At 39.4% G+C, this 24,661-nt stretch overlaps 1 protein-coding gene across 1 annotated transcript in view; it reads left to right on the plus strand.

The window, feature by feature from the left end:
* Positions 1 to 24,661, plus strand: part of LOC112462472 — a 37,012-nt gene that overhangs the window by 2,274 nt on the left and 10,077 nt on the right. Inside the window, exons 2-5 of the mRNA XM_025028271.1 lie at positions 10,031 to 10,267; positions 18,181 to 18,393; positions 23,396 to 23,625; positions 23,731 to 23,942. Of these exons, the coding sequence (XP_024884039.1) occupies positions 10,031 to 10,267; positions 18,181 to 18,393; positions 23,396 to 23,625; positions 23,731 to 23,942 (892 nt within the window). The remainder of the gene's footprint in view (positions 1 to 10,030; positions 10,268 to 18,180; positions 18,394 to 23,395; positions 23,626 to 23,730; positions 23,943 to 24,661) is intronic.

The following is a 24,661-nucleotide window of genomic DNA, read 5'->3' on the forward strand; positions in this document are numbered from 1 at the left end:
ATCTGATCTAAAATTTCACTCGGCATCAGCATCCGTGACGATAAACTGGATCTGCATTAAGGATCATTTAAATGATAACGCGACTGGTAACCGGTAAAGTGGCTCCAATTTAATTAGTACTGGATGATGATTAAAAATGTTTTTAGAAATAAACTAATCACTCCGTAGAAATTCTCTTAATACCGATTGCGCCGTCTCACGATTATCCTGAGCGATAGTCCGTTCGTAGATTCAATTTCTATCTCCGGTAGTCCGGTTAAGCGGGATAGTTCTTCAACGTCGTGTTAGCTGCAAGACGCCGCTACGCTCGCTCTGAAGAGGCACGTGTTCGTCGTTGCACGCCTAAACGCGCGTCTCGCAAATGAGACGTGGCGTACTCACGCAGCACGCATTCTCATCTCTATCGCGCACGCAGGTAATCGACTTTCCACGATCCTCGCTCGTTTTTTCTACGGCGTGGAAAGTGGCCGACGGAGCGGTTTTAACGCGGCAAATAACGTGAGAAGTTCGCGAAGATTCGTATAGCCCGATTATCACTCGGTCGCGGGACGCAGTCGTGAGGAAAGTCGTTTACCCCATTTACTCGCGGTACGCTGCCGCGAAAACAAGAATTTTTATAATAGCTCGAAGTGGTAATTTCGCAGGACGTACTCAGAGAACAGAAATTTATGTTATTCCATGCAATTTAACAGGAAATTACGTTAAGTGCTTTCATACCGGTTTTGATTTGCAGTAAGCTCGACAGTGGTAATTTTTTATAATTTCTCATTGATTGTGATTTGGCAATGGTGTGATCTTATAAGTTATGAGAATAGGAGAAGGTCCGGAATTGCCAAGCAAATTATCGAATTCAGATTTAGTGAGATATATTCAATTCATTCGATGCTAGCGGCTCGGTGACGAGAATTAGACTGACTCTTTGTCCGGCGCGAGTCGTTAAAATAAACTTAACAATAAGATATAGTCGTCATAATAATAACAATAGATTAACTTTAAATTTGCAGACCGCAATAGATCCGTTAGATCTAAGAAGTATAGCTCGCACGTTTGCCATTATGTCGTAAGTCCTTGTTTCTTTCGGTGCGTAGTTCCTGTGGTCCTCTTATAACGGGGCAATCGAAACGGGCAATCGAAATTAGACAAAAAAGATCCTCTTGTCGTTTCTTGATTTACATTTTACGTTAACACGTATGAGACCACTTCCGTAGGTTAATGACCGAGATTGTCTCGCGGTAAGGTGGTGGTTACTTGCATTTCCCACGTGTCGCCGTGCGCGTCAAACTCTTTTTTTTTTCTCCCGCACGCTCCTCAAACACTTCCTCTAACCGCACGTTCTCGACCAGCTGTCTCCTGCCAATTGCCGTTGAGTCATATCCAGTTATTGTCCTCTCGAGTACGTGCCGTTTCCTGTTGAAACTATAGAAGATCAATGCTGTCGTTATCGTTAAATTGATCGGTGTCAGATGTCAACTAGGACGCGAGCAGGTTTCATTAGTTTCATATCATTACTCATTGTTTTATCGAGTCAATCGCTCATTGTTGACAGATGTTCATCTTAATATTCATATTCTCGTTCCAACAAAATCTAAATTAATACCTAGGCAGAATAGATTTCCGCATACGCAGCATTTATTAAACAGTGATACATCTCTGTTTTATTCACGAGAAACCTGATGATGTTATAAACGATGACATCAACGATGTTGCCAACTGCATTCGAGTTGCTAAATAATATCATCAGCGCTAGACTTAGAAATTGCCCGCAAGTTTAGAAACGCAGTTTGATTTAAAAAGCAGATGCTTTTTAGAAAATTCTAATTTGCTTTAATGTAATGTTACGAGTAATTTATTTTATATCTAACTTTTATTGTATTTTATTGCCGAAACTTAAAAAAAATTGTTAATAATATTATTATATATAAAATAAACATATTATTATATATGATAAAAAAATATATAGCGTTTTTTAATTAAAGTAATTATAATTATCGGTGTGATCTGCTGAAAACAATTGATAGCAGCGCTGACAAGTGTTAAATATATTCCTATTAGGTATTATATTGAAATATCTCAATTATTATCGCTTTTTAACCATTGTTCATCGTCTAAATATCACTTACAATTAGAAACAGTATAATCAGCATTTGAGCTCTCAGAATTATCGACAGAATTGTCGGTTCTCGTGACAAGTGCATGCACTTCCGTCGTATTATGGAACTAATCGCAGCTTCGCGCATGTATGGCTCACACGTATCGCACCTTGAAAACAAAAGGCCGGTGCGTTTAATTAGCTCGGCTCAGTACCCAATTTCCCACAATTCCGTGAAGTAACGGGAGTACTCGGCGAGCTGGCAAGAAAAAGAAGGCGAGTCCGTCGTGTACCTTTTCTCTCCTACTTATGCCCTGATTATCTACTTTTCTTGCGGCGTGGGCGAAACCCCGAACATTGAAAATCACGTGCTGAACTACATACGAACAAAAGCCGATGAGTGCAAGTCGGTAGAATCTGTGAGAAATGAAACTTAGTCGCGGTAAAAAGAAAAGTATTTATATGGAGTCATATATTTACACGGAAAGAGAAACTCCGTGATCATTAATTAATAATTATATAAATGCAAATCGTATATGGTTTGACAATCTAAATTCAATATAATGAATTTTGTGGAAAGGTCATGGGCCAAACGAGCGATAAGGATGTTACCTTATCAAATATAATATAATTTATTATCTCTTAATAAAGAAAATTACTGGAATATTTCAAACTACACAAAGTTTTTATCAGTCATAAAATAAGTAAATCAATAATAATAGCGGAAAAAGAGTTAGGATAATGACAGGTGAAATATAATAAATATAAAAATAAAGTAATATATTATAACTAAATAAAATATTAAAAGTTAAGTAAAAGTAAAAATAAAACTAAATAAAAATATAAAAATATAAACGGACTACACGAATCACAATAATGAATTTTATGTATCTTATAATACGAGACATCTTGAATTTGTAATTGTATAAGTTGACATAAAATTATTAAATACAAATATACAATATTAAATATAAAAAACACAACAGCTAAATAATTTCGAAAAGATTCTTAATAAAAAATTTTAACATACAGTATTATTCGTAATGGCATAAAACTGATTTTTGTCATCAATAATTAGCATCTAATTCTATGTTATTTAATTTTTACATAATTGAATTTTTATTTTAAGAGTTACATCAAAAGAATAATTTACACGGTATTTACCCAAATTTATGCAGTAATTTATGTATTTACACGGTATTTAGATTCAAATATGATCCATAATGACATGAGCATTAAAAATGTGTTTCTACCTCATGTACTTTGAAATGATTATAATCGCGAGCTATCGTTCTTTATTGTCATCAAATACAGGGTTTTACGCGTAAATAACAAAATTTGAAAGTAATACTGGTAATCTGCTAAATATATTTGTCACGGTGGTAAGGCAAGATGATAGACGCGGGTACGACAATCACTTCGTTTTAAGAATAACGGTGAAATGGCGGTGACCTGATATTTACACCGGAATAACTTTTATCCTTTCCATGCGATTCTGACGCGTTGTCTCCATTCTACTGTCCTACATAGGCTCATTTACTCAAGGCACGTGCTACTTGCCATTGTACTTCAAACGCAATTTATCCGAACATTCAAAAATATTTGTAAGAGGAGAATTCTAATGACGTAAGAGGAGAATGTAATTACACGTTCGGAACTTCATAATCAGTGATTATAATTTCTATTGGACCTCACGGTTTTTTTGGCCACTTCTTTTTATTCTTACAATTCCAACAACATCTCGTCCGTAATAATTCGCAGCTTAGTAACTCATTTTTCTCCTTCGCAAGATGATGATCGGTCTCTAATCGATTTCTCGGCAATTCGCGACTATAGGTGGCTGTGTGTGCATTGGCGATCATGTATATAAATGCCGGTAGGATGAAGTACTTTTCAAATCAACCAGACCTCGGCTTCTGCTCCGGTTTACGGCTTAACAATTACGATGATGCTAGCTAGCAACCTACATTAGGCGGATATAACGAACGGTTACTGTTCGCAACGTTTATTTCGATAACACGACCAACGGTTTCCGCGAACGGTCTAATCTATAATTCAGACTTTTATTTACAGTTAATATGTTGAAAGAAGTAATTTCCAACTCGCGCGCGAATTTTATATAATTGAATTATACATTTGACATTATGAACGCGAACGATGTTTTGTTTAAAAATTAAACTGCAAAATTTAAATGTCATAATCACAGATAACTGGATTCAGAATAACAGAATCATATAGCACAGTTATTACTTTTTACGATCTCTCGCTTTCAGCAACAGCAAAATTAGACGTACTCGAAATTTCGATCGCACGAGATGCGTATTGAATACATTTAACGTTATAAACGCGAACGATCCTTTGTTTAAAGATCAAACTGCGAAATTTAAATATTATAATTACAGATAACTGGATTCAGAATTAAAAAAGTATATTCGCCACTTTACTAGCACAGTATTTATGTTCGTGATTTTTGTTAAAAAATTAATTACTGCTACTAAAGCGGATGGATCGCTCATAAACTGGTTACGCATTTTCCTTGGTGCTATAAATCCGCTGGTGGTTATTGCGATCTTTGTTTTTCGTGGCGCGTGCACGTGATGCATCCTGCATTCCCCCACAGAAATATGAACATGTAACGCGCGTATCGCAACACGAGGCGGATAATGTAGCACCTGCTTCGCGCGTGCCTTACATCGCCGCGATCTTTATCGATCGGCTTCCTCCTTCTCGAAGAAAACTATACACAATGAAACAGGGGATTTAGTATCGAAGTAAGAAATTTATAATGTATTGTGAGACACACACACAATAGAAAATAGTAGACATAAAAATATATTGTAATAACAACGCGAAGCTAAATTTTTATCGGATTGTAATATCTTTTGTCTATTTACATCTGTAATCAGAAATAATATCATTGTCTCATAGTCTTTAATTTATCTTGAATTGCTGTAAAAATCTGGATTATGAGGCTTTAGAAACACTGTTTCAAGAAGAGTGCGTTTAATACTTTTGTTTTTTATGGGATATATTATTTAGTGCATTAATAATAAGTTATTAATGGAATTATGATTGTCTCTATATATATATATATAAGCGTTCTTTATAACAAAACTTAAGAAAACGAAAATAAGATTTAAATTAACCACTTTTGAGACAGAAATTCCGTTTATAATCTCCTTCAACCGTTATATATCGATAAAATTCACTATAAGAATTACCACTAAAGATATTTTAATTCACATTTCTTCATCGTGTTTTCCGGTAGCGCTTGTCGGATAGATGTTTGACGCGATAGTGATATAATAATGAAATTAACGGGGCTCGCTCGTAGTTACTCCATCTGCTGCGTTTCCTCTTGGTCATTCTTTGCGCGACTGGCCGGCTGGTCGACCGCTCTGCGATTCCTAGTTGGCGCATCGCACGCGCGACTATAAGAACGCACGATAAATATGTTAATTGAATAGTGCGGACCGTTACGCACTCAACCCACGAGGCGTCGATTGTGCGTTGTTGGCGATAGCACCGTTTGGTTGCTCGTTTCGAACGGAATGCCATCCCTAAATCGTCAAGAACATGTCCGAAGCATTAACGCGCTTAAAGATTTATTCTATCGCGAATGACATACGTTCTTTTCTTTGATAGCTACATATTAGGTATCTTCTTAGTGTGCCATATCAGGTCTCCCTGAGATCACTTTAGATTTTGGCAATCATCTTAGAGAAAGAAAGAAAGAGAGAGAGAGAGAGAGAGAGAGAGAGAGCTGTGTGTTTTATGATTACGTTTATATAGGTACCACGTACAAAGTGCTGCCAGGGCATTGGGCATGGGATTAAGGGGGCTTTTTGTTTTAGGTTTAAAATAATGTCCTGGAAAACATGCAATAAAGATTGGTTTCCCCGTTATCTTTTCTGATAACCCTATGATAAAATCGAGGTATAATGGCGATGAGAGTCGTGATCAAACTCGAGACCTGCTGACTACGAGTCGACCGCTCTCATAGTCGACACCCTCGAATGGAATGTCCTTCCTACCTAAATCGCTGAGAGCACGTCTGAAGCATTAACCCGTCAAAGATTCCTCCTATCGCGCATTAGGCGAGTGATTTGCGCTTTTTTCTTACTTTGAGAGCTATGTGAGTATCTTTTAACGAAAGCCATTATGTTATACATCTTAATTCTTAAATGTGATTTTTTAAAGGGAATTTTTAAACGTTTATGAGTAATGATAACTTTTACAATTATTTTCGTGACTTAAGAAAACATTTCTATTACATTATTATAATATTGCATCTGTACATTGATAGATATATAATAGAGAGAGCTTAAGTTTACAATAAAAATTGTTATAATTGTGTCGAGTTTGGATTCTAATGCGATAAATACACTAAAATGATTTCTATATTTAATTACGACAATTGACTTGTATTTTTTTCTCGTAAGTGAATTTTACGAGTCGAAAAAATTATGCGGCTTTCAATTTCTATAAAACATGACATCAGTAAACCGAGTAACACGTCAAAATTGTAGCTTTCCCACAAATAATCCACATATCCTCGTGTTTAACGATAATACGTGTAAACCGCACATCTTTTTATATATTTACAAAGTCAACGATCCTCGCTCTCACGCCGCAACGTCCGCTTTTGCCAAGCGCGTGCGTTGCGCCGCGGTTTCTATAATTTCGCTGCATTCGATGCATCCATCAACACTGCCACCAAACAACGCACCGATGCAAGTCGAGATGCGAGGCGATTTCACTGATTTCAAGACCTGCCTAGGTACATCCGATGAGATACGCTCGGGATTTACGTTTCGCACGCGATCCGTGCGCGGTTCTTACGCAACGTGCGAAGTTCAAAAACCGTTCAACACTACGCTTAACACTACGCTTTGTCGAGAACTGACGCGTGAAATCGGCAATGTTGAAAAAAAAAAGAGAAAGAAACTGAAAAGGGAAAAGATTGTTTTAAAAGTCACTATAGAGCTGTAAACATTTTATTACCTATGTGCTTTCTTTACCTTGCAAACCTTGAGTCTTGTCAAAATTAACACTGTTAAATTCATAGTGTCAAATATATTCAATTTGAATCATTTTTAACCATTCATATAGAGTAAACTCGGGTAAGATGATCAACACATGTTTATTCGATGTTTCATGACGAGCTAGATTGAAAGAACATAGGTTGGCCATCTTACCCGAGTTTACTTTAAGTTGCCACTGCTGCTGACTACTCAATATGTCGTTTATTTAACTAAAACAATGTTAATTTAACTAAACCAATGGAGTTAAAATATCATTTTGTGTTAAAATAATAAATTTTTACAACCATGATGGTTAAAAATAACAAAATGTTATTTAACTCAAGGTATACTGGTTTAAATTTTATTCTTTAATATTTAACAGTGAAGAAAAAATGATCCACGAATATTTCTAGCAAGAATCTCTTGTATAGGAAGAATAAAACCTACTCAATTGTATTTCATACAATTCGTGAAGAAAGGTTCGCTTATCCGCAAATGCGTGATTGCGAATAGCGTATTCGTGCGTGCGCGTTAAATTCTTGTCGACACGAGGAGGACGGATTATCGCCGGCAAAAGAACAAAGAACTGCGACGGCCGTTGCGCAACGGCGACAAGTGAAATTCGTCAGGTCGTTGAAGTTTACTTCCCTCGGACATCGCATTTCGGATTGGCACACACCGCCGGGGAGTGCAGCGCGCGTCTGCATAGCCGATGACTTCCTAGACGATTGCGCGACTGTTGCAGGATGCGACCGCCGCTCGCTTGCGTTATCGCTTCCGTTACGTCGTCTCACCGGCGTTTTACGTCGCTCGCATCCTCCACTCTTTTTTTTTCCTTTCGCGAAAACCGCGGGGCAGAAAACAAGCAGCTCGATATATGTTGCACTTTGCTCGGGTCGGGACTCGCTGGCAACCGTGTGTATGCACGCAAATGACAGGATAGCGATAATGGCGGGTTGCCACCGAGACCGAGTATGTAGTATGCAGTATTTCTGCGTTTATTTCTGTCTGCGTACCAGCGGTGAAACGTGACGAGATGGAAGGGCGGTAGTGTAATCAAGAGCGGCTCCGGGCGTTTCTGTATCTGCCGGCGCAAAGTTGAGGTATGCCTCGCTTTCATCCAGTAGTTGTTATCCAGTCGGAATCCAGATTGGCGGAAAGTGGACGTGCGGCGTTGCGAAATACGTGAAATTCTGGGCTGATCTTGTTACCGAGGAGAAATTCCTAAGACAGCAGCACAGTTCCCGAACTGTAAAACGTTAAGAATGGAGAATGATTCTACGCGAATTAAATTTTAGAGGTAGAAGCAACGTTATATGTTAATCTTTGTTCACACATCTTGAGTTCAACTAATGCCTGCGAATTAGCTCCTTTTTGACAAACGGCTTTGCTGTATTGCAGCGTTATGTTATGATGCCATAAACTTACCCCGCTTTGCAACGCCTTTCGCAATCCGCTAACAGCGGATGTGTATTTAGACCGAACCTATGTTTTTCATCCGTCGCAGGAAAAGGCGAAATAATGTAAAACACTTAAGACGGGGGAGGGCGACTATAGTTTCCTGTGCTCACTTTTCGTTGCGCAAGGGGCGATACCGGGTTACATAAATAAGACCCTTTCGTTTCGCGCGAGAGTAACGCATAAAACGTTGGCTATCGTCGGCGCTCGGTGATTCGAGCATTTTGCTCAGGAAGGTGACGAGACTCCGCCGCCCATTGAAATCATCGGCTTGAAAACGGCAGCGGCAATCCCCGATGAGGCAACGTCCCGCCTTGCATCGCGCCGGGCACCGCTGATGGGCTCGGGTGCGTGATGATGTGGGGTTGCGTGTCTTCGATATGGCGAAGAGATTGAAAAGCGCGGGGCTCACTCGCGATGCGCTCGCCGATGGCCGGCCAGAAAACGCGTTGCATTACTCGTGCAATTAGTCATGAGAGATTGAATCGCCCAGATAGCCGAGAGTGGATATCCTTTGTGCGCGAGGAGCTAACAGCTCTCGGCGCGAGAATTCGCGCGCGCCGCCGAGGCATTCGAGGCGCAATTTCGCGCCGTGAAATAGACGCGCGCGCGATTAGGCGTGATCATCGAGGAAAAACGTTTCCGTGCACCGCGGTTGTTACGAAAGGAAGAAACGTGCAATTACAGAAATATGTGATTGAAACAGCATCTTCTCGCGTCTTTTGCATTCTTCAGAAAATATATCCGGTAAAATCCGACTGCTTAATTTATGTGCATCGTAACTTCCGTAGAACGGTGATTGCGAATCGATAACACGCGACGGGCTGGCGTTGTAGAAAGGAAAACAAGAACGACTGCATTAATTAGCACGTCGCGTCGTTCTGGATAACTATCGTCGCCATACGAGGACAAAAGTGAAACCTCCCGGTACATTATAGAAACTAGGTCTCTGCACTTGAATAACAACGTAAAATCGATTAATATTACAGTATGATCAGATTTAATTAAAATACGACAATTTCATTGCATTTAAATATTTATATATAGTAAAAAGTTGTATATAATTAGATACACGTCTAATTATGTGTAAGACACATTTTTCACGTGCGTGTATATGCAGCTAGCAGGAGAAAAAAGTTTCCTCGAATCCATTATATTTTAATTCACGAAAGAAAGTTATATCTTAAGTTTAAATACAGAGGAGAGACGTAGAGTAGACTCTGTGACACAATTCTTTTTTTCTATTATTATCTCTTTTTCTAATGCCGTTATCTATTTTTAATGTCATTATGATTCTAAGATCTATGTTGCATCTTTTTACGAAACTTACATCAGTACGTGAATAAATGTTTCTATGAATATGAATAAATCTTTTTATCTGCAGGCGCGCCGTTATTCGCGGAATACCTGGACCTGGTGATAATCGCATTAAAATAATAAGAAACGCATCGCGTTGCAGGGTCCAACGGCGCCGGATGCGGTTACCCGGGTGCACCGGCACATAGCAGCGTGCGCTTCACCGGCGGAGGTATCGACGACATCGTAGACGAGGAGGACGCCCTCATTAAGGATACCGCGTTTCCTGAGGGCACCATAGCTACGTATTCCTGCGAGCGAGGATTCGAGCTTCTGGGACCAGCGAGAAGGGAATGTCAACCCGGCGGCACGTGGGAACCGGAAGGCGTGCCCTTCTGCGGTAAGTATCTTCCATATTTTCACTCGTAATTATCTCAAATACAAATTTACTTCCTTTGGCCGACAGTATTATACAATCATGACGTATGATATTTTATCGTTAAGCGTAATATGTCTTATCGAAACGTTTATATCCGCAAAAAATAAGTCCTATAGGAATGATGAGTATGTTTCATAAATTACAAATATAATGTATGTGATTTAATATGATAATGCGACAGCGTAATTGAAGACTCGCGGCAAATATCATTAGTCAGCTCGATGCAAAATGTCTCAGACATCTCTCTTTCTAGATTCTAATTTTGAATGAATATTTTTGGAAATGTTTAGTTTTTAGTAATTTTTGACTTAAAAATTTATTTAAACACATTGTTCAAGTAAAAGAAATTGAATTCAGAAAATAAGTAGGAAAGAAATTCGGTTTCTCCAAATAGATGTTCATTTTTAATCGTCTATAAGTAGTTCGGAAACTACAATCCCTCTATTAGTTCCTCAGTGTTTTCGTGAAGGAGAAATCGAGTCCAAGCTGGACAGAGAATCCGTAAGGAAAGTATGACTTAAGTCTGGGACATATTCGCATAGGATTGGACATCTTCGTACGGAATAGTCGCGCCTTTCTATAAATTACATTCGACGCGGACGGCCGATGACACTCGGCTTGTATTTGTGCGTCCACGCTGTTTCGGGGAGGCAAGTGACCCGGTTCCACGTGTCCTTGACCGAGCAGGTCCGACGACGACGACGACGACTGGCACGAGAGGTGCCCCCGGTGGGGGCAGTGCACCGTTAACTCTGAACCTGTTACTGCCTATAAGAGCGCCCGCGGCCTTCCCAACCTCGCGCGCATTCCTCAGACAGAGACCTGTCAGACTCTCTTCGCTGTCCTTGGACCGGGTCGAACGAATTCACCCCGTTCTCCGTATGGCCCCGGAAGCCACCTCCGTGTCTTTCTCCCGATGTTTTCGTTACGCCGCTTCCATTACCACATCGCCTATCGCTTATCCCGATCGTAAACTTATCGTTATTTTATTTTTGGACGAATAAGTTAAAGGAAATACTTGGTTTTACGCGGGATGGAATGTTTATTTTTTTTTCTAACGATATCTATGAAATCCATCGAGCCCAAGACGGCTATTACGCTCATTAGCAAGTTGTTTATGAAGTATTTCACGTGCTTTCGTATACACGTGCGTATACTAATACCTGCGCTTCTTAGCGAGAGATATCTGACCGATAATGGGCGCTTCGTATATTCCGCGTATGTGCTATAGGCAATTACTTATCGCGCGGAATGCGTTTTCTATCCTTACGTTCGAGCATCTCAGGAATGAGGTGACCGATTCTCTCCTTCTATTTCTTCTCAACTGAATGCGCCAATCATAGAGCGAACCAAATGCTTATCGTATCGAGTATTGAGATTTAACAGATCGTAAAGTAATATCTATCAAAGCAAAAAAACTATTATTACGAATATTTCTGTACTTTCTAAAAGTAGATAACATTTATATTTTTTGTCTGGAATTCTTTTCAAATGTATCGATTGTCTTCATTTTGTACAAGAGAAAAGAATTAATATAGCATGCAAGAACATGTTTTTTGAAAGCAATGAATCACACATAGATATTCATTCAAGATTCAAGTACAAGTTTTAATCACTTTTAAAATTGGAAACATTTTGAAAACTCTCATGAAGATATTTGAAAACAAGTGGCTATTGATTGTAAAACAGTTGCATGATGCAAAATAAATAGCTATTCTTACAAATACTTAATATTATAAATCTATTAACGAAAAAAATTTAAATAAAAAATGTTCTGAAAAAGAAATAGAGATTTTTATGTTTATTACTATGCTATAAATTATTATACGAAATATTATCTGCGCTCTGTTTTCTAAGAAAAACTTTTGAATTTTAATTCTCCCGCAGCACGTTGATTCAACTTCAACCTTAATTTAACTGTCCTTTCACCTCCAAAAGAACTAGATCTAGAATCGCAGAGAAAAAGTAAAGTAAACCGCGAACTGACCTATTTTTTGTTTCGTTAGATAGTTGTGCAATTACCTGAATGACTGAATGAAGTGCGCTCACTTCCGGAAATGCATAAAGTCGTCCTGCCTTTTACAATTCTTGCACGTGTTCTCGCGCGAAATTTATCGAAGAGAAAGAGCATGACTCTCGGAGAGAATCGCTGCTCCTGATGAGATCTCTCACGGCCACGCTCCGCGAATTCAACGACAGGCCGAACTGGTCCAGGTTTACGAGAAGTGGCGCCGTGTTGTGGGCGGAAGTGGGTCGCGTGGACACGATGTCGACACGCCCCGATGATTGCAAGGACTGTCTCTTCGTCGTGTGAACCAAGCAGAACGCAGAAAGAGAAAGAATGAGAAAAGAAATGCGTTTGTCAGGTGCCGAATCTCTCCTAATAACGAGCACCAATATAAATTACGATTAATAATTAATAACAGGACCACTTATTCTTTCATTTATTTTACAAATATCTCATATGTAGTTTTCTCGGGTCACAAGTAGATCTCATCAGAACATTGACGATGCTTTGACACTTTCATTCATCAATAATGACTTCGTGTGCTGTACAGAATATCGATAATTGATTCTGTAACATACTGAACTAATGAAACTCATACATCAAATCGACGTTCTACTTTGTAAATGAAGAACACGTAAAGAGAGTATGCGCTAGTACGATAATTAATACAAATTAATCTCTGGTAATTAATCTCTAACGACAATCAACATTTTAATCGACCGTGTATGAGAGGTGGTTGTACAGGTCTTCCTTTCTCAATTATACACATCGATACATGTACATTGTCGTTAAAGATAAATCATGCCTAGAAAAGCATTGCTAGATATAGGCGACCTGATAAAACAGCCGATCGAGATTATTGCAGCCATCGACGATGACGATGCAAACGTAGTTTTTGTCAATACGCGACATCCTATAGACATATCTAAACGACAGATCTTACTGGAACAAGATTATCGGAATAGGATTATTAGGTCACGATTCTCGATCGATTAGAAAAAAAAAGGGACAGGTATGAGTGAAATTGTCTTGATCGGAAAGGCGGAACATTACCCCTGAAATTATTTTCGAATGTCACGGTCATATAAAAATCGTTAACGACTTTTTAACCTGAATATTTCTAGTTCAACTCTATATTCTTGAACGATAATGTTGCCAATTACCCTCAGCAAATGTTTACACTTAAATATGTTTATGACATTGATCTGTCTATTACACATTTCTCTCCTTTTTTAACTTCATGTTTATATCAAAATTTCATCTGTCTTGTTTTCTGATTAAACATTTAGAAAAATAGCAAAATTAATACGAATTAAATGATGCCATCTTCTAACCGGTTACATACATTTTTTTTTGTGTCTAGAATCAATAATTCTCTCGAAAATTTATATGTTACAGATATCCTTGGATATCTTGATTAACAGACAAAAATCTGAGGAAAAGAATATCGCGCAATGTATTTTGTTATATTTATTTTGTATAGGTACGCATCTTAATATAAATCTTCCTTTTTAGACAAAAAGTGACTTTATTAAAATGTTGTATTGATAAAGTTTATTTATAACAATTCCCATACAAATAGTTTTCGTGTTTATCCATAAATTTGAGAACGTGGAACGTTAGATTATCCAAGAATTTCCGTTAGATATCTATGTTAAATGATAGGTGGAGTTCGGTAGTTCAGTAGAGCAGACTCTGGCATTCCTACGGTAATCTTCGTACCTATTTATCGAGGCAAAAGGAAATACCGTGCAGATTGATGACGTTGTAATGGTATTTCTTGCGCGGGGCAATAATACCGTCGTACATTCGCGGGCGTTTCTTCGTGATTATTTTGACGATCGCGGGTCAGGCGTGCGCGCAAGCGGTGTTTGCACAAAATTGTTCGACCGCCCACCCAAGACGGTCGCAATAGTTTCTCGTGATCCGCCGACCGCGAGAGCAGGTTGCCACTTGCGCAACTGTGCGTGAACTTGACTTTTCGAACGTATACCTTTCCGTTCGCCTTCCACCATAAGTGCGCGTTATTTTTGTAAAGAATTCATTTGCGATTGCGGACTTCCGGACTTGATGACATTATGAGGGGGGAGATATGCGAAAGGCTTTGAGTATCAAGGCTTTTAAATTTCAGACATGGACTCGGAAATTTGCCAGATTCAAAAAAAAAGATGTTTATAAGGTCTACAAATATTAATATTAATACATTAATGTTATTCAATATATTTGTAGTATTTTGTAGCATTCTCTAGAATTTGAGAAGTTTATTTTTCGATTTCAGTGAGGCAACGTTTAATTCTGGTTACATGAAATAGTCTGTTTTACTTCTCTAACTCCCTTTTCAAGTCTTGAATTCTTTTAAGCATTTTATCTATCATTTCTGTCCCAAAAATGTTCTGAAAAATTAATTATTTTATTGAAATAACATCTTCATGAAGAGTTCTATAGAGTTTAACGCGCATTATATTTGAAAACGTTTCAAGCTAAAGAGGTATACGCTATAGTAAAAAACGAAGGACTGTGTTCACCGTCCGGCAAATGGCACAGTAAAACTTTAAGACAGACATAAAATCGACGTTTGCCTATGAAATGTTTCCTGTTTTTCAATCTTAAGAACGTATAGATACTTCGCATTTTTCGAAAGTAAGATCGCACTTTCTTTTTCAGTACTCAATAAAGAACTTCCTGATCGCGTCACGAATATTAGTTCAACTGGTACAAGTTGGTATATCGCTTGTTATTATCGCTCGTTATAATAAAAACGGTTCGATGAACTTAACAGTTTTACGGGGGGCAAACGTTGTCTTTTGTTGCGTCGTGAATCTCTTCGCATCATCGGTATTCTCATCATGACGGCGATATGGCGTACAAGGATACATGAGCGATTAGTATGCGCAGTATTACCTTGCCTTAATGATCAAACGATCAAACTAGAGAAATTGTACATGATCGAAGCGTTGCAATTGAAAAATAATGGAATAGTCCAGGGATGATGTAAGCAATAGATATATTGATTTCATGGACATGATATTCAATATAATTTTTTATATTTTACAATATTATGTATAGAGAAAGATAAAATAGCGTAATTTCGTGCAATAAAATCTGTATAACGCAACTATCAGTTAACAGCGAGATATCAGATAAAAGATTAGTAATATTAAAAAAAAAATGTTTATTTAATCTCAAAAATATTTTGTTGAAAGGAATAAAGCTTTATTCCTTTCAACAAAATGTTTTTGAGATTAAATAAACATTTTTTTTATATTACTAATCTCTTATCTGATATCTCGCTTTATAATATTTTAATTTTTTAATGATTTAATTTTAATTATTTTCTTTTTAACACGCTACAAAGTTTTCGATTAAAACGTTACTTTATAAATATTCTATTGAAGCAATTATTTATTTATAAACATTATAAATATTTTATATTGGAATAATTTAGTCTTGTTATAAGAATCGTAAAAGCGATTTAATCTTAGAATAAAAATGCACATAATCACAGTTATTAGATCGGAAGGACGTACAATCGGATTGCTTTCTGTACCTCGTTACGCGATATCGACGGAAACGATATAACATGGCAAAAACCTTTTGCGTTGCGTGTATAAGAAATAACTGTAAATTATGTGAGGTATGGCGTGCATACGTATATACCTATACATCTTGTGGGAACGTGCGCGGCATACGTGGACTTTCATGGGGGCGCTAGCCAGTATGTAGGTTTAGGTCGAGAATGCATCGATTATCGTTTTATATGGTGAACTGACGCCTACCCAATAGAATCTCGATTGCTTCGTTAGGATAATTACGTACGGCAGACACGACTGACGCGAACGCACGCGCCGCGTCTCGATAAAGATTATAATTTAGCCGCATAACTATATAGCATATGTATACGTCTTACTTTTAATTGAAAATTTTACGTTAAAAGGGTAAGTCAGCTTTTAAAATAATTAATTCGTAACATCATTCATTTTTTGCCAATCACGAAAGTAATAAATTTGAACAGTATGTAATCGCAGTCCATCTCCGTAGATTGTCCACGATTTCTAGCATTTTCACGTGGCTGAAGGATTGATTTCATTGGATTTTAATACTGACCTAACACTAATGCCAACAATTATTCCTGATCTGGAATCGATTGCGTAACTTGACGCTTTCCAACGGATCCCGTACTTTCTTCTGTACAGAATGCAGAATACAATTAAATCCCGAAGATTAGCCTTAACGAATAAACCTGACCGCACTTTCCCAACGTGTTTATCGGAGTATCTCGGAGATGCGCTTGATGCATATACGCACAGGTTTTTAGTCAGACCTTTGTTTGCGTATCTCTTCTCTGCGATATGCTCACCGTCTTGTCTGTGCATCTCTCGATTGTTCCACGCAAGGATTCTAGGAGCTACTTCGGGGCCGTGGTAACAGATTGCGTACAGAGAAACGCGCGTCTCGCGATATCTCAAAACGGCGCCACGAAATGTTTATACCGAGCAGTTTACGGATCATGATAATATGTAGGTATACTCTCAACGCAAGCAATTGAAATATTTTGCAATGGTAATTAGATTAGATTATTATTTATTTATTTTATATATTGTGCGCGGAATACTTTATTTTCTTACGAGTGAGAGGAGGCTATAAAATATATTGATATAATTATTATTGGCATAATTCGATCGTAAAATAGCATGACTTAATCGCAAGTGACTATATCGAGTAAAAATGATACCAGATTAGCTAGCTCATTTATACTCGTTCGCAAAATGAGCTAAATGTCATTATACTATGTAATAATCTTGCAAAATCAAAATGCAAGAGCATTACGGGGACCCGCCTGATTGATCTCGGTGACTATCAAGTAAAGAATGATACCGGATTAGCTCGTTTATAACTCGTTCACGAGTATAAATGAGCTAAATGTCATTATGCTATGTAATACTCTTGCAAAACGCAAGAACATTACGGAGACCAGCCTGATTGGTCAGCCCAGCACAATAAAGGATACCGATTCTATCGCTAAGTTGGATTGTGATTAGACACAATTAAGGCCGAGGCGACGCTTTTATCGCGGGCTATAGTGGCACGCACCGCCGTCGTCATCGGCATCGCATCGGCGCCGATAAAATTCTCACGTTACGGTACAGTAAAACTACCGCAAGGCCGCCAACGTGTTCGCGAATGTACGGCACTTGCTGCACAAAACTTGGCGATATGGCCACGGATGACCGTGGTCTCCATCTGTGCGTGCCGTTCGGCTGTTCACCCATGCGGCGGTGGCGGTCGACCTTCTTTTTATCGGACGGATATGGCAATGAGGTATAGCGATTTTCTCACAGGGAATTATCGCCACGTCACCGTGGTATGCGCTCAACATAAAAAAAAAGAAACAAGAAAGAACGAGTTAGCGCGGTTGTGCACGTGCATATATGAATCCGACGCGATCATCTGTCGCGCTCGTCTTTGTCTTATAATCAGTATAATCACGTAGCCGCCCGCTTAACTTATGAATCAACTTTAGAACGGCGCGGCGTTGTAATCTCTAGCTATAGCGCGATGTAATCTCATGCCTGTCTTCTGTCACAATGCGCTCGTTAACGGAGACTTTAATCGAGCACTTTGTATCTATTAGGAAGGTAACGAGTAGCTGTGGAATCGATTGGAGAGTAGGGAGGATCAGTTTTTATTATATACTTAGGGACACAAAGGATGCAAGATGCTCTATTAGCTTCACTGGATTTAATTACGCCGCACGTATCGTTGCACAGATCTAATTATCTTCCGGCACCTGCGGAAATTGGCCTCCGATTTCGCAGCCGATTATCGAGCATGACAATCAATTTGTATATTGAATTCTCCTTCGCAGTTCTGAACGTGGCGGGCGGCAAAGCGCCGATGCAGTCCAGCACCGCGGAAGGCGCAGTTCCGCAACGCGCGGTCGACGGAAGCAGCAGCCAGAGGTACACGTCGCAAACCTGCAGCCTGACGAGGCCCGAGCACAAGCCGTGGTGGTACGTGAACCTGTTGGAGCCGTACATGGTGCAGCTGGTGCGGCTGGACTTCGGCAAGCCGTGCTGCGGTAAGTAATACCGTATATTTCTTCGCGCTTCGCCGCTTGCGAGAATTTACCGTTTTGCTTAATAAATGAACTCCTTCGAATCACAGACGGATACTTCTTACGTCTCATCGTTCAACATTCAACGAGCTCGTCCAGCATGTCGCGCATCCCATAAAGATATATCAATCTCGCAAATTAAAAGTAACTTTGGACGATCTAAAATTGTGTTTAAAAAAGGAAATAAAAATGTTAGGTAGAGATAGAAACCTACTGAAACGTCGAAGCGTGACTTTTGGGCGATTGTATGTTCGAAATTCGAAATTTCAGCTATTAACTGATCAAACTACGATTGGATGAAGAATTCATACAAAAAAAAAACGGAAAACTTGAGATGCTTTGAATATTCTCTGAATATGATAACGTAACAACTCCAATGCTAAATACAAGACTGATGTGTTAACATTCGGAAATATTACGTGGTAGTGGTCAAAGCGATGATTAAGAGAGCGAGCCGCGGAAAATTGTTATTTGCACTGCGGTCTTCGAGCGACGATTCGCTCTGTTTCAAATTATTGCTCCGGACGAACGGTCGACCGTTTTCTTTCCAGCGCAGCGGGGCGATTCGCGGCGTTAAAAGGTCTGACGTAGAGTCTTAAAGTAAAGCCTAAGAAAAAAGTGACAAAACGATCGTAAGAAAGATCGCGATGGCGGCGGTAATTGGACCTTTGCCGTTCGTGCCGGGGCTTTACGAGCGCGTCAAATCGCGGCGTCTATTTTCTTCGCGACGTCAATCTCGCGGGCATTGAATCCGACGCTCGTTATGACGTTGCGTCGGCCCAACGGAATAAATCGGTAAAAAAGCAGCGGTAAAGAGCGTTGCAATTTGCGCGGAGCGCCCCGTTCTGTATTATAATGAGCGTTGCTGCCGATAAGCGTGGGCGATAAAGTCTCTCGATATGAATTCTAATGCGAGGCTCACGTTGTCGAGATAGAATCCCCGTGATACCGTAAATATCCCGTCCGTCGTCCGGCACTTTCGTTTCTATGGCGCGTTTTCTCGACTTTCTATCAATAAATAGGCATTACCGAGATAATTACCGGGAACGATGCCCGTCAGCGAGATGGATTCGCGGTCGCGAAACAAATTCAACGTCAAACGTTACCCGCTTATGCTTAAATCGGTATTTCAGATTGAGTTATGTTAAATAATTTGTTCTTCAGAAATCTCTATCTAAAAATCATATTAATTATACAAATAACGCTGTCGGCAGTTGCTTTTCTCCTTTCTAAAATTTATCTTTTGGTTAAAAAGATGTATAATTAGTTCTTTGGCACATTATGCTGGACTGCCACGTATTCGAATTCTAATATCGGAAAATTTTCCATAATCAAATTGACAAATTTTAACTACCTAATGTTAAACTTATTGCATTTTATTAAAAATATTTATTCTTATAGCTTATTATTTTGTTTTCTATTGCTATATGTTTTGCATACTATTAACGCGAAAGAGATGATACACACAGACAAAAACGAGATATGATTTTACAATCGTTACGTTAAAATTCTGAAACTGTATTAGGCTGTTTACGTTCTCCGGCCGCGATGAATCTCGATCCATCCTGAAAGAGATCGGACGCTTCACCGAGCATTCGTCGATCTGAAATCACGATTGTGAACAATCGATCGCCGGAGGGGTAGCCAATGATACTTTCGACGCGAAACAAATGGATCGAGAGTTTCGCGTTCACGCGGAGCCGCAGAAAATCCATTTTATATTGTACAAACGATCCGTAAAATCCCACCGTAAAATTCGCATTTCCTCCTCTTTTCTCCGAGCCGATCGAAGGCCCTGCTTGCATACGAGATCGTTTAGAAACTCTTTTACGATGAAAGTGAGAGTCTTTCCACTTTCAATTGTTAGAAAACCATCGCAATACGTCTGCCGCGGTACGCCGCATGCATTTTTCAGCGGCGCACGAGAAACACGAGCTCGCGCGCGCGATCATCAATCAGCTCCCAATTAGGTTGCGTATATTTAATACCGGAACTAAAATACATCGCTTTGCCATTTTTTTTTCCTTTAAGGACTCAACATATACGAATATGTGATATAATGCATGTAATTTATCATTAATTATTTAATCTCTAACACGGGAAGAAAGCAATTTTCATTCTGGTCTGATCGCGCGGCATCCGGTCGCATCTGGTTAACACATGGAAAGTTTTGTCGAGCAATAAAGTTAGGCGTTTCCGGAATCCAGATTCTATTAAGCGCTTCTTCGCTAATGGAAACTCCGCGCGGCGATGGAAAATTCGCGTTCGAAAGTCCATCCGCTCGAAACAGGAGAAACTTTCACCGTTAAACAAGTGATAATAATGGCAGTGTCGGTGCTTGGACACGCGTAAAACGGGAGCAAAAAGCGAGAGCGTTTCGTTATCCAGGGAAAAGGCGCTCTCGGCACGCTCCTTCCTCGAGTAAAAGTATTTCCATCTTTTCGCGAGCAAACCATCCATTACCGGCGGATTAGCGAGATCGCCTAATTACGTATCGGAAAGCGATAAAAGTGAATTCGAAATCATGCGAGCGAAACGGACGCTCAATCTCGCGGAGTGAATTGTTAACGACTTCCGTGTCGCCGCGCGTTGCACTTCGTGCAAAATTCGCCGGGTAAAGGTAAACCGCACGCCCGCGCCGGAGAAAGATGAATTATTCAAATGCGATAATTGACAATCGGCTTTTACGCTCGCGGATAGAGTCGAATCGTTGTGCGAAGTGGAGATGAAACAATGGCCGGCATAATGCAGCCTGTTTTAAGCAGCTGTTTAGTTACGGCCCAGCACCGAAGAGATACCTGACGATAATTCTCGTACCCGGCTCCAGCCCGCGCGACCGCCAGCTCATAATTGAACAGACGGCGCATTACAATTACTTCGGCCTCTCTGCGTGAAAGAGCAGCTTTCACGTTACGCCTCAGCGGCGGGGAAGAATCGATTCGTTCAATTTCGTCAATAAACTGCATTATTAACGCTCATATACCACCTCTTCATCGTTGTTAATTATTGCGACGTATAATAATGGACCGAAGAACCGACAATAAATAGCACAAGATTTAACTACAGGCGCATTTGTTAATTTGTGATAAATTTTTTCATTGAAGATTAGGGAGCATAAATAATGATCTTTCTGCGAAGAAGAAAGGGGTTTTGGACGCTTTCTCCGCAATGTATAAACAAAGCAGTTTGCACAGCCTTATTGCACTAAAACTTAATTCTGAATTTCTTGATATCAAATGTCAAACAGTTTTCTACTTAATTATTATTATTCCGTCAAATTTTAGAAAAAAAATCAGCGTTGAACTCGTTGAAACGCGATTTGACACAAACGTAATGAACAACGTTAGATAGAGTGTGTTTAATCTTTAATGACTGTAATTATTGACAATAAGCATGATTAGTGGCAGACAGCAGTCTTTTTACGCACGACACTTAGCGGTAGGCACGAGCGTGTCTCCCCGATCCTTTCCCGATACCAGAGTTTCTCCTTTACCTCGTGTTGCTCCTCGCTCATGCGCTACATGTCTACGCACTCGTTACAGGCGAGAATAGCGGCTTGCACACGTGCAACAGGACGAAAGTCTCGCGACCGTAAGTACGTACGTGCCGCGTGTACGTATCTCTTGTAACGCGATCCTTTTACCAGATCGTAGACTGTCGCGCGAGTTCGAATCCACGATCATCATTGCAGGGACAGAACGTGGAAAGCATGTAATTGCAACGGTTTACAATTCTACGGAGAAGCGTACGCGGGCGGTTGTCCATAGCCGGTCACAGTCGGGATACCATCTGGGTCAGAAGATGTAGCACTCGAGATGATTATTTTACCCGTTCAGATGCTTGTGATCGGCGCGCGTTCTACCCTTTAAACTAAACGCAAATGAAAATGTCCAGCTATGTTTTCGATTTATGTATACGTTAAATCCGTGTAAAAATCCGTAGTGTAGCTGCGATCGGTTTAGATATGTCTTGCACTGTTAAATTCGTAGCGCCAAATTATACTCAATTTGAGTCATTTTTAACCATTCCTAGGTTGCCACTCCTACTTAATATGTCGTTAATTTAACTAAAATAATGTTAATTCAATTAAATCAATGGAATTAAAATAATACCGTTTTGTGTTAAAATAATAAATTTTGACACACATGGTAGTTAAAATAACAAAATGTTATTTAACTCAAGGTATTGGTTTAAATTTCCTTTAATATTTAACACTGTAATAAAGTATTGGCCAAGATTTTGTGTAATCTTGTTAGATAGATTTTCACTGGGACACGTAAAAAAAAAAGAAGTTTAATTGAAAATTAAAAGCAGGTTTGATTAATCGCGACTTCGCTACTGTGTTCCGATTCCGAACCTATCGCGATGATTATTACTTGTCTGAAACTGGATTATGTATCTAATTTATGTCTCAGCAGAATTGAAGAGTACGTGATAATGAAATAGAAAAGTGTTTCTATTACATCAATAATGCAAAATATTTGTTACGTTTTTAAAAAGATTTCAACAGGATTTGAATTCTCAATTATTAATGCCGTATAAATATTTGAACCAGAAAGTTCAACGAACTGTTCTTATATCGTTCGAAAGTCTCATCTAAAAAGGAATTTTTTAATTGATACTTAATTAACTGTCTCAAAGCTACGATAACATTGACACAGATTAAACTAACATCTCGTATCATAAATGTATGCCATTAATTACATGCATGAGCGCAGACGAGCGTTTCTTAGGGGGACTCGATAATTACAGTCATCGCTCAAGCCCATAATCTTCTGAGTTTTCCTTTAGTGAAACTACGTTATCCCGGCACGCAAAAAACTTTGGGTCGACGTATCTTGCAATGAGATATTTGCGATGATATTTTTCGGTAATATGTAAGACAGACTCGAAATAAAAATATTACATTTAATAAAGTTGCCTGTGAGTTTTAACAAAAAAATCATTTAATTTGCATGGCTTCCAGGCGAGATCCCCGGCACCATCGTCGTCCGAGTTGGTAACAATCGACCAGACTTAGGAACGAATCCCATTTGCAACGAGTTCACCGGATCTCTGGAGGAAGGGCAACCCCTCTTTTTGCCTTGCAACCCGCCGATGCCCGGAGCTTTTGTCTCCGTGCATCTGGAGATCCCGGGGTCCGACAATGTCCCGGCGGAGTTGTCCTTGTGCGAGGCGTTCGTCTATACCGATCAGGTAGATCCAACAGCTGTGCAACAACTAGGTCTTACGCCAGAACGGAAATAAATCCGTTTCTTCATCTTCCATCATGGTGATTGATTGTGTACAATATGAATACAGGCCTTGCCGATCGAGAGGTGTCCTCAATTTCGGGACCAACCACCGGGGTCAACGGCAACTTATAACGGCAAGTGCTACATATTTTACAATCGCAATCCGATGACATTCAGGGACGCTATGGCGTTCTGTCGCACGCGAGGTGGTACTCTGGTGGATGAGAGTAATCCTGCTCTGCAGGGATTCATCTCCTGGGAATTATGGAGGCGGCACAGGTACATTCATCTCTATATATATAAAAATGAATGTATGTATGTTTGTCCGCTATGCAAATCTATAGTTTTCGACTGGTTTTGAAAGTATTGTATATGAAGTAGGGGTAGAATTTTCCGGGGAGTGTTATAGAATGTATAATTTTTCGTTACCGATCTTTTTGGGAACCGGTATTCGACATTTTTTCATTTTTTCGGGAAATAATTGACCGAATTTCAAAGAAATATATATGAAACAGGAGTAGAATTTCCCGGGGAGTGTCATAATGTGTATAGTTTTTTGTTATCGATTTTCTGGAAACCGGTTTTTCTAATTTTTTTTAATTTTCGGGAATTAATTGACCGAATCTCAAAGAGTTGTATATGAAATGGGGGTAGAATTTTCCGGGGAATGCTATAAAGTGTATAATTTTTCGTTACCGATTTTTTTGGAAGCCGGTATCAGAAATTTTTCAAATTTTTCGGGAATTAATTGACCGAATCGCAAAAAATTATATATAAAGTAGGGGTAGAATTTCCCGGGGAGTGTTATAAACTGTATAGTTTTTCGTTACCGATCTTTTTGGGAATCGGTATCTTTTTGGAAATTGGTTACGAAATTTTCCAGAGCGGGAGAGAGAGAGAGAGAGAGAGAGAGAGAGAGAGAGAGAGAAAGAGAGAGAGAAGAAGTGGGAAAGAGAGAGAGAGAGAGAGAGAGAGAGAGGGAGAGGGAGAGAGAGGGG

The sequence above is a fragment of the Temnothorax curvispinosus genome, unplaced genomic scaffold, assembly GCF_003070985.1.
Source record: "Temnothorax curvispinosus isolate PA1 unplaced genomic scaffold, ASM307098v1 QBEX01012454.1, whole genome shotgun sequence".
NCBI lineage: Eukaryota > Metazoa > Arthropoda > Insecta > Hymenoptera > Formicidae > Temnothorax > Temnothorax curvispinosus.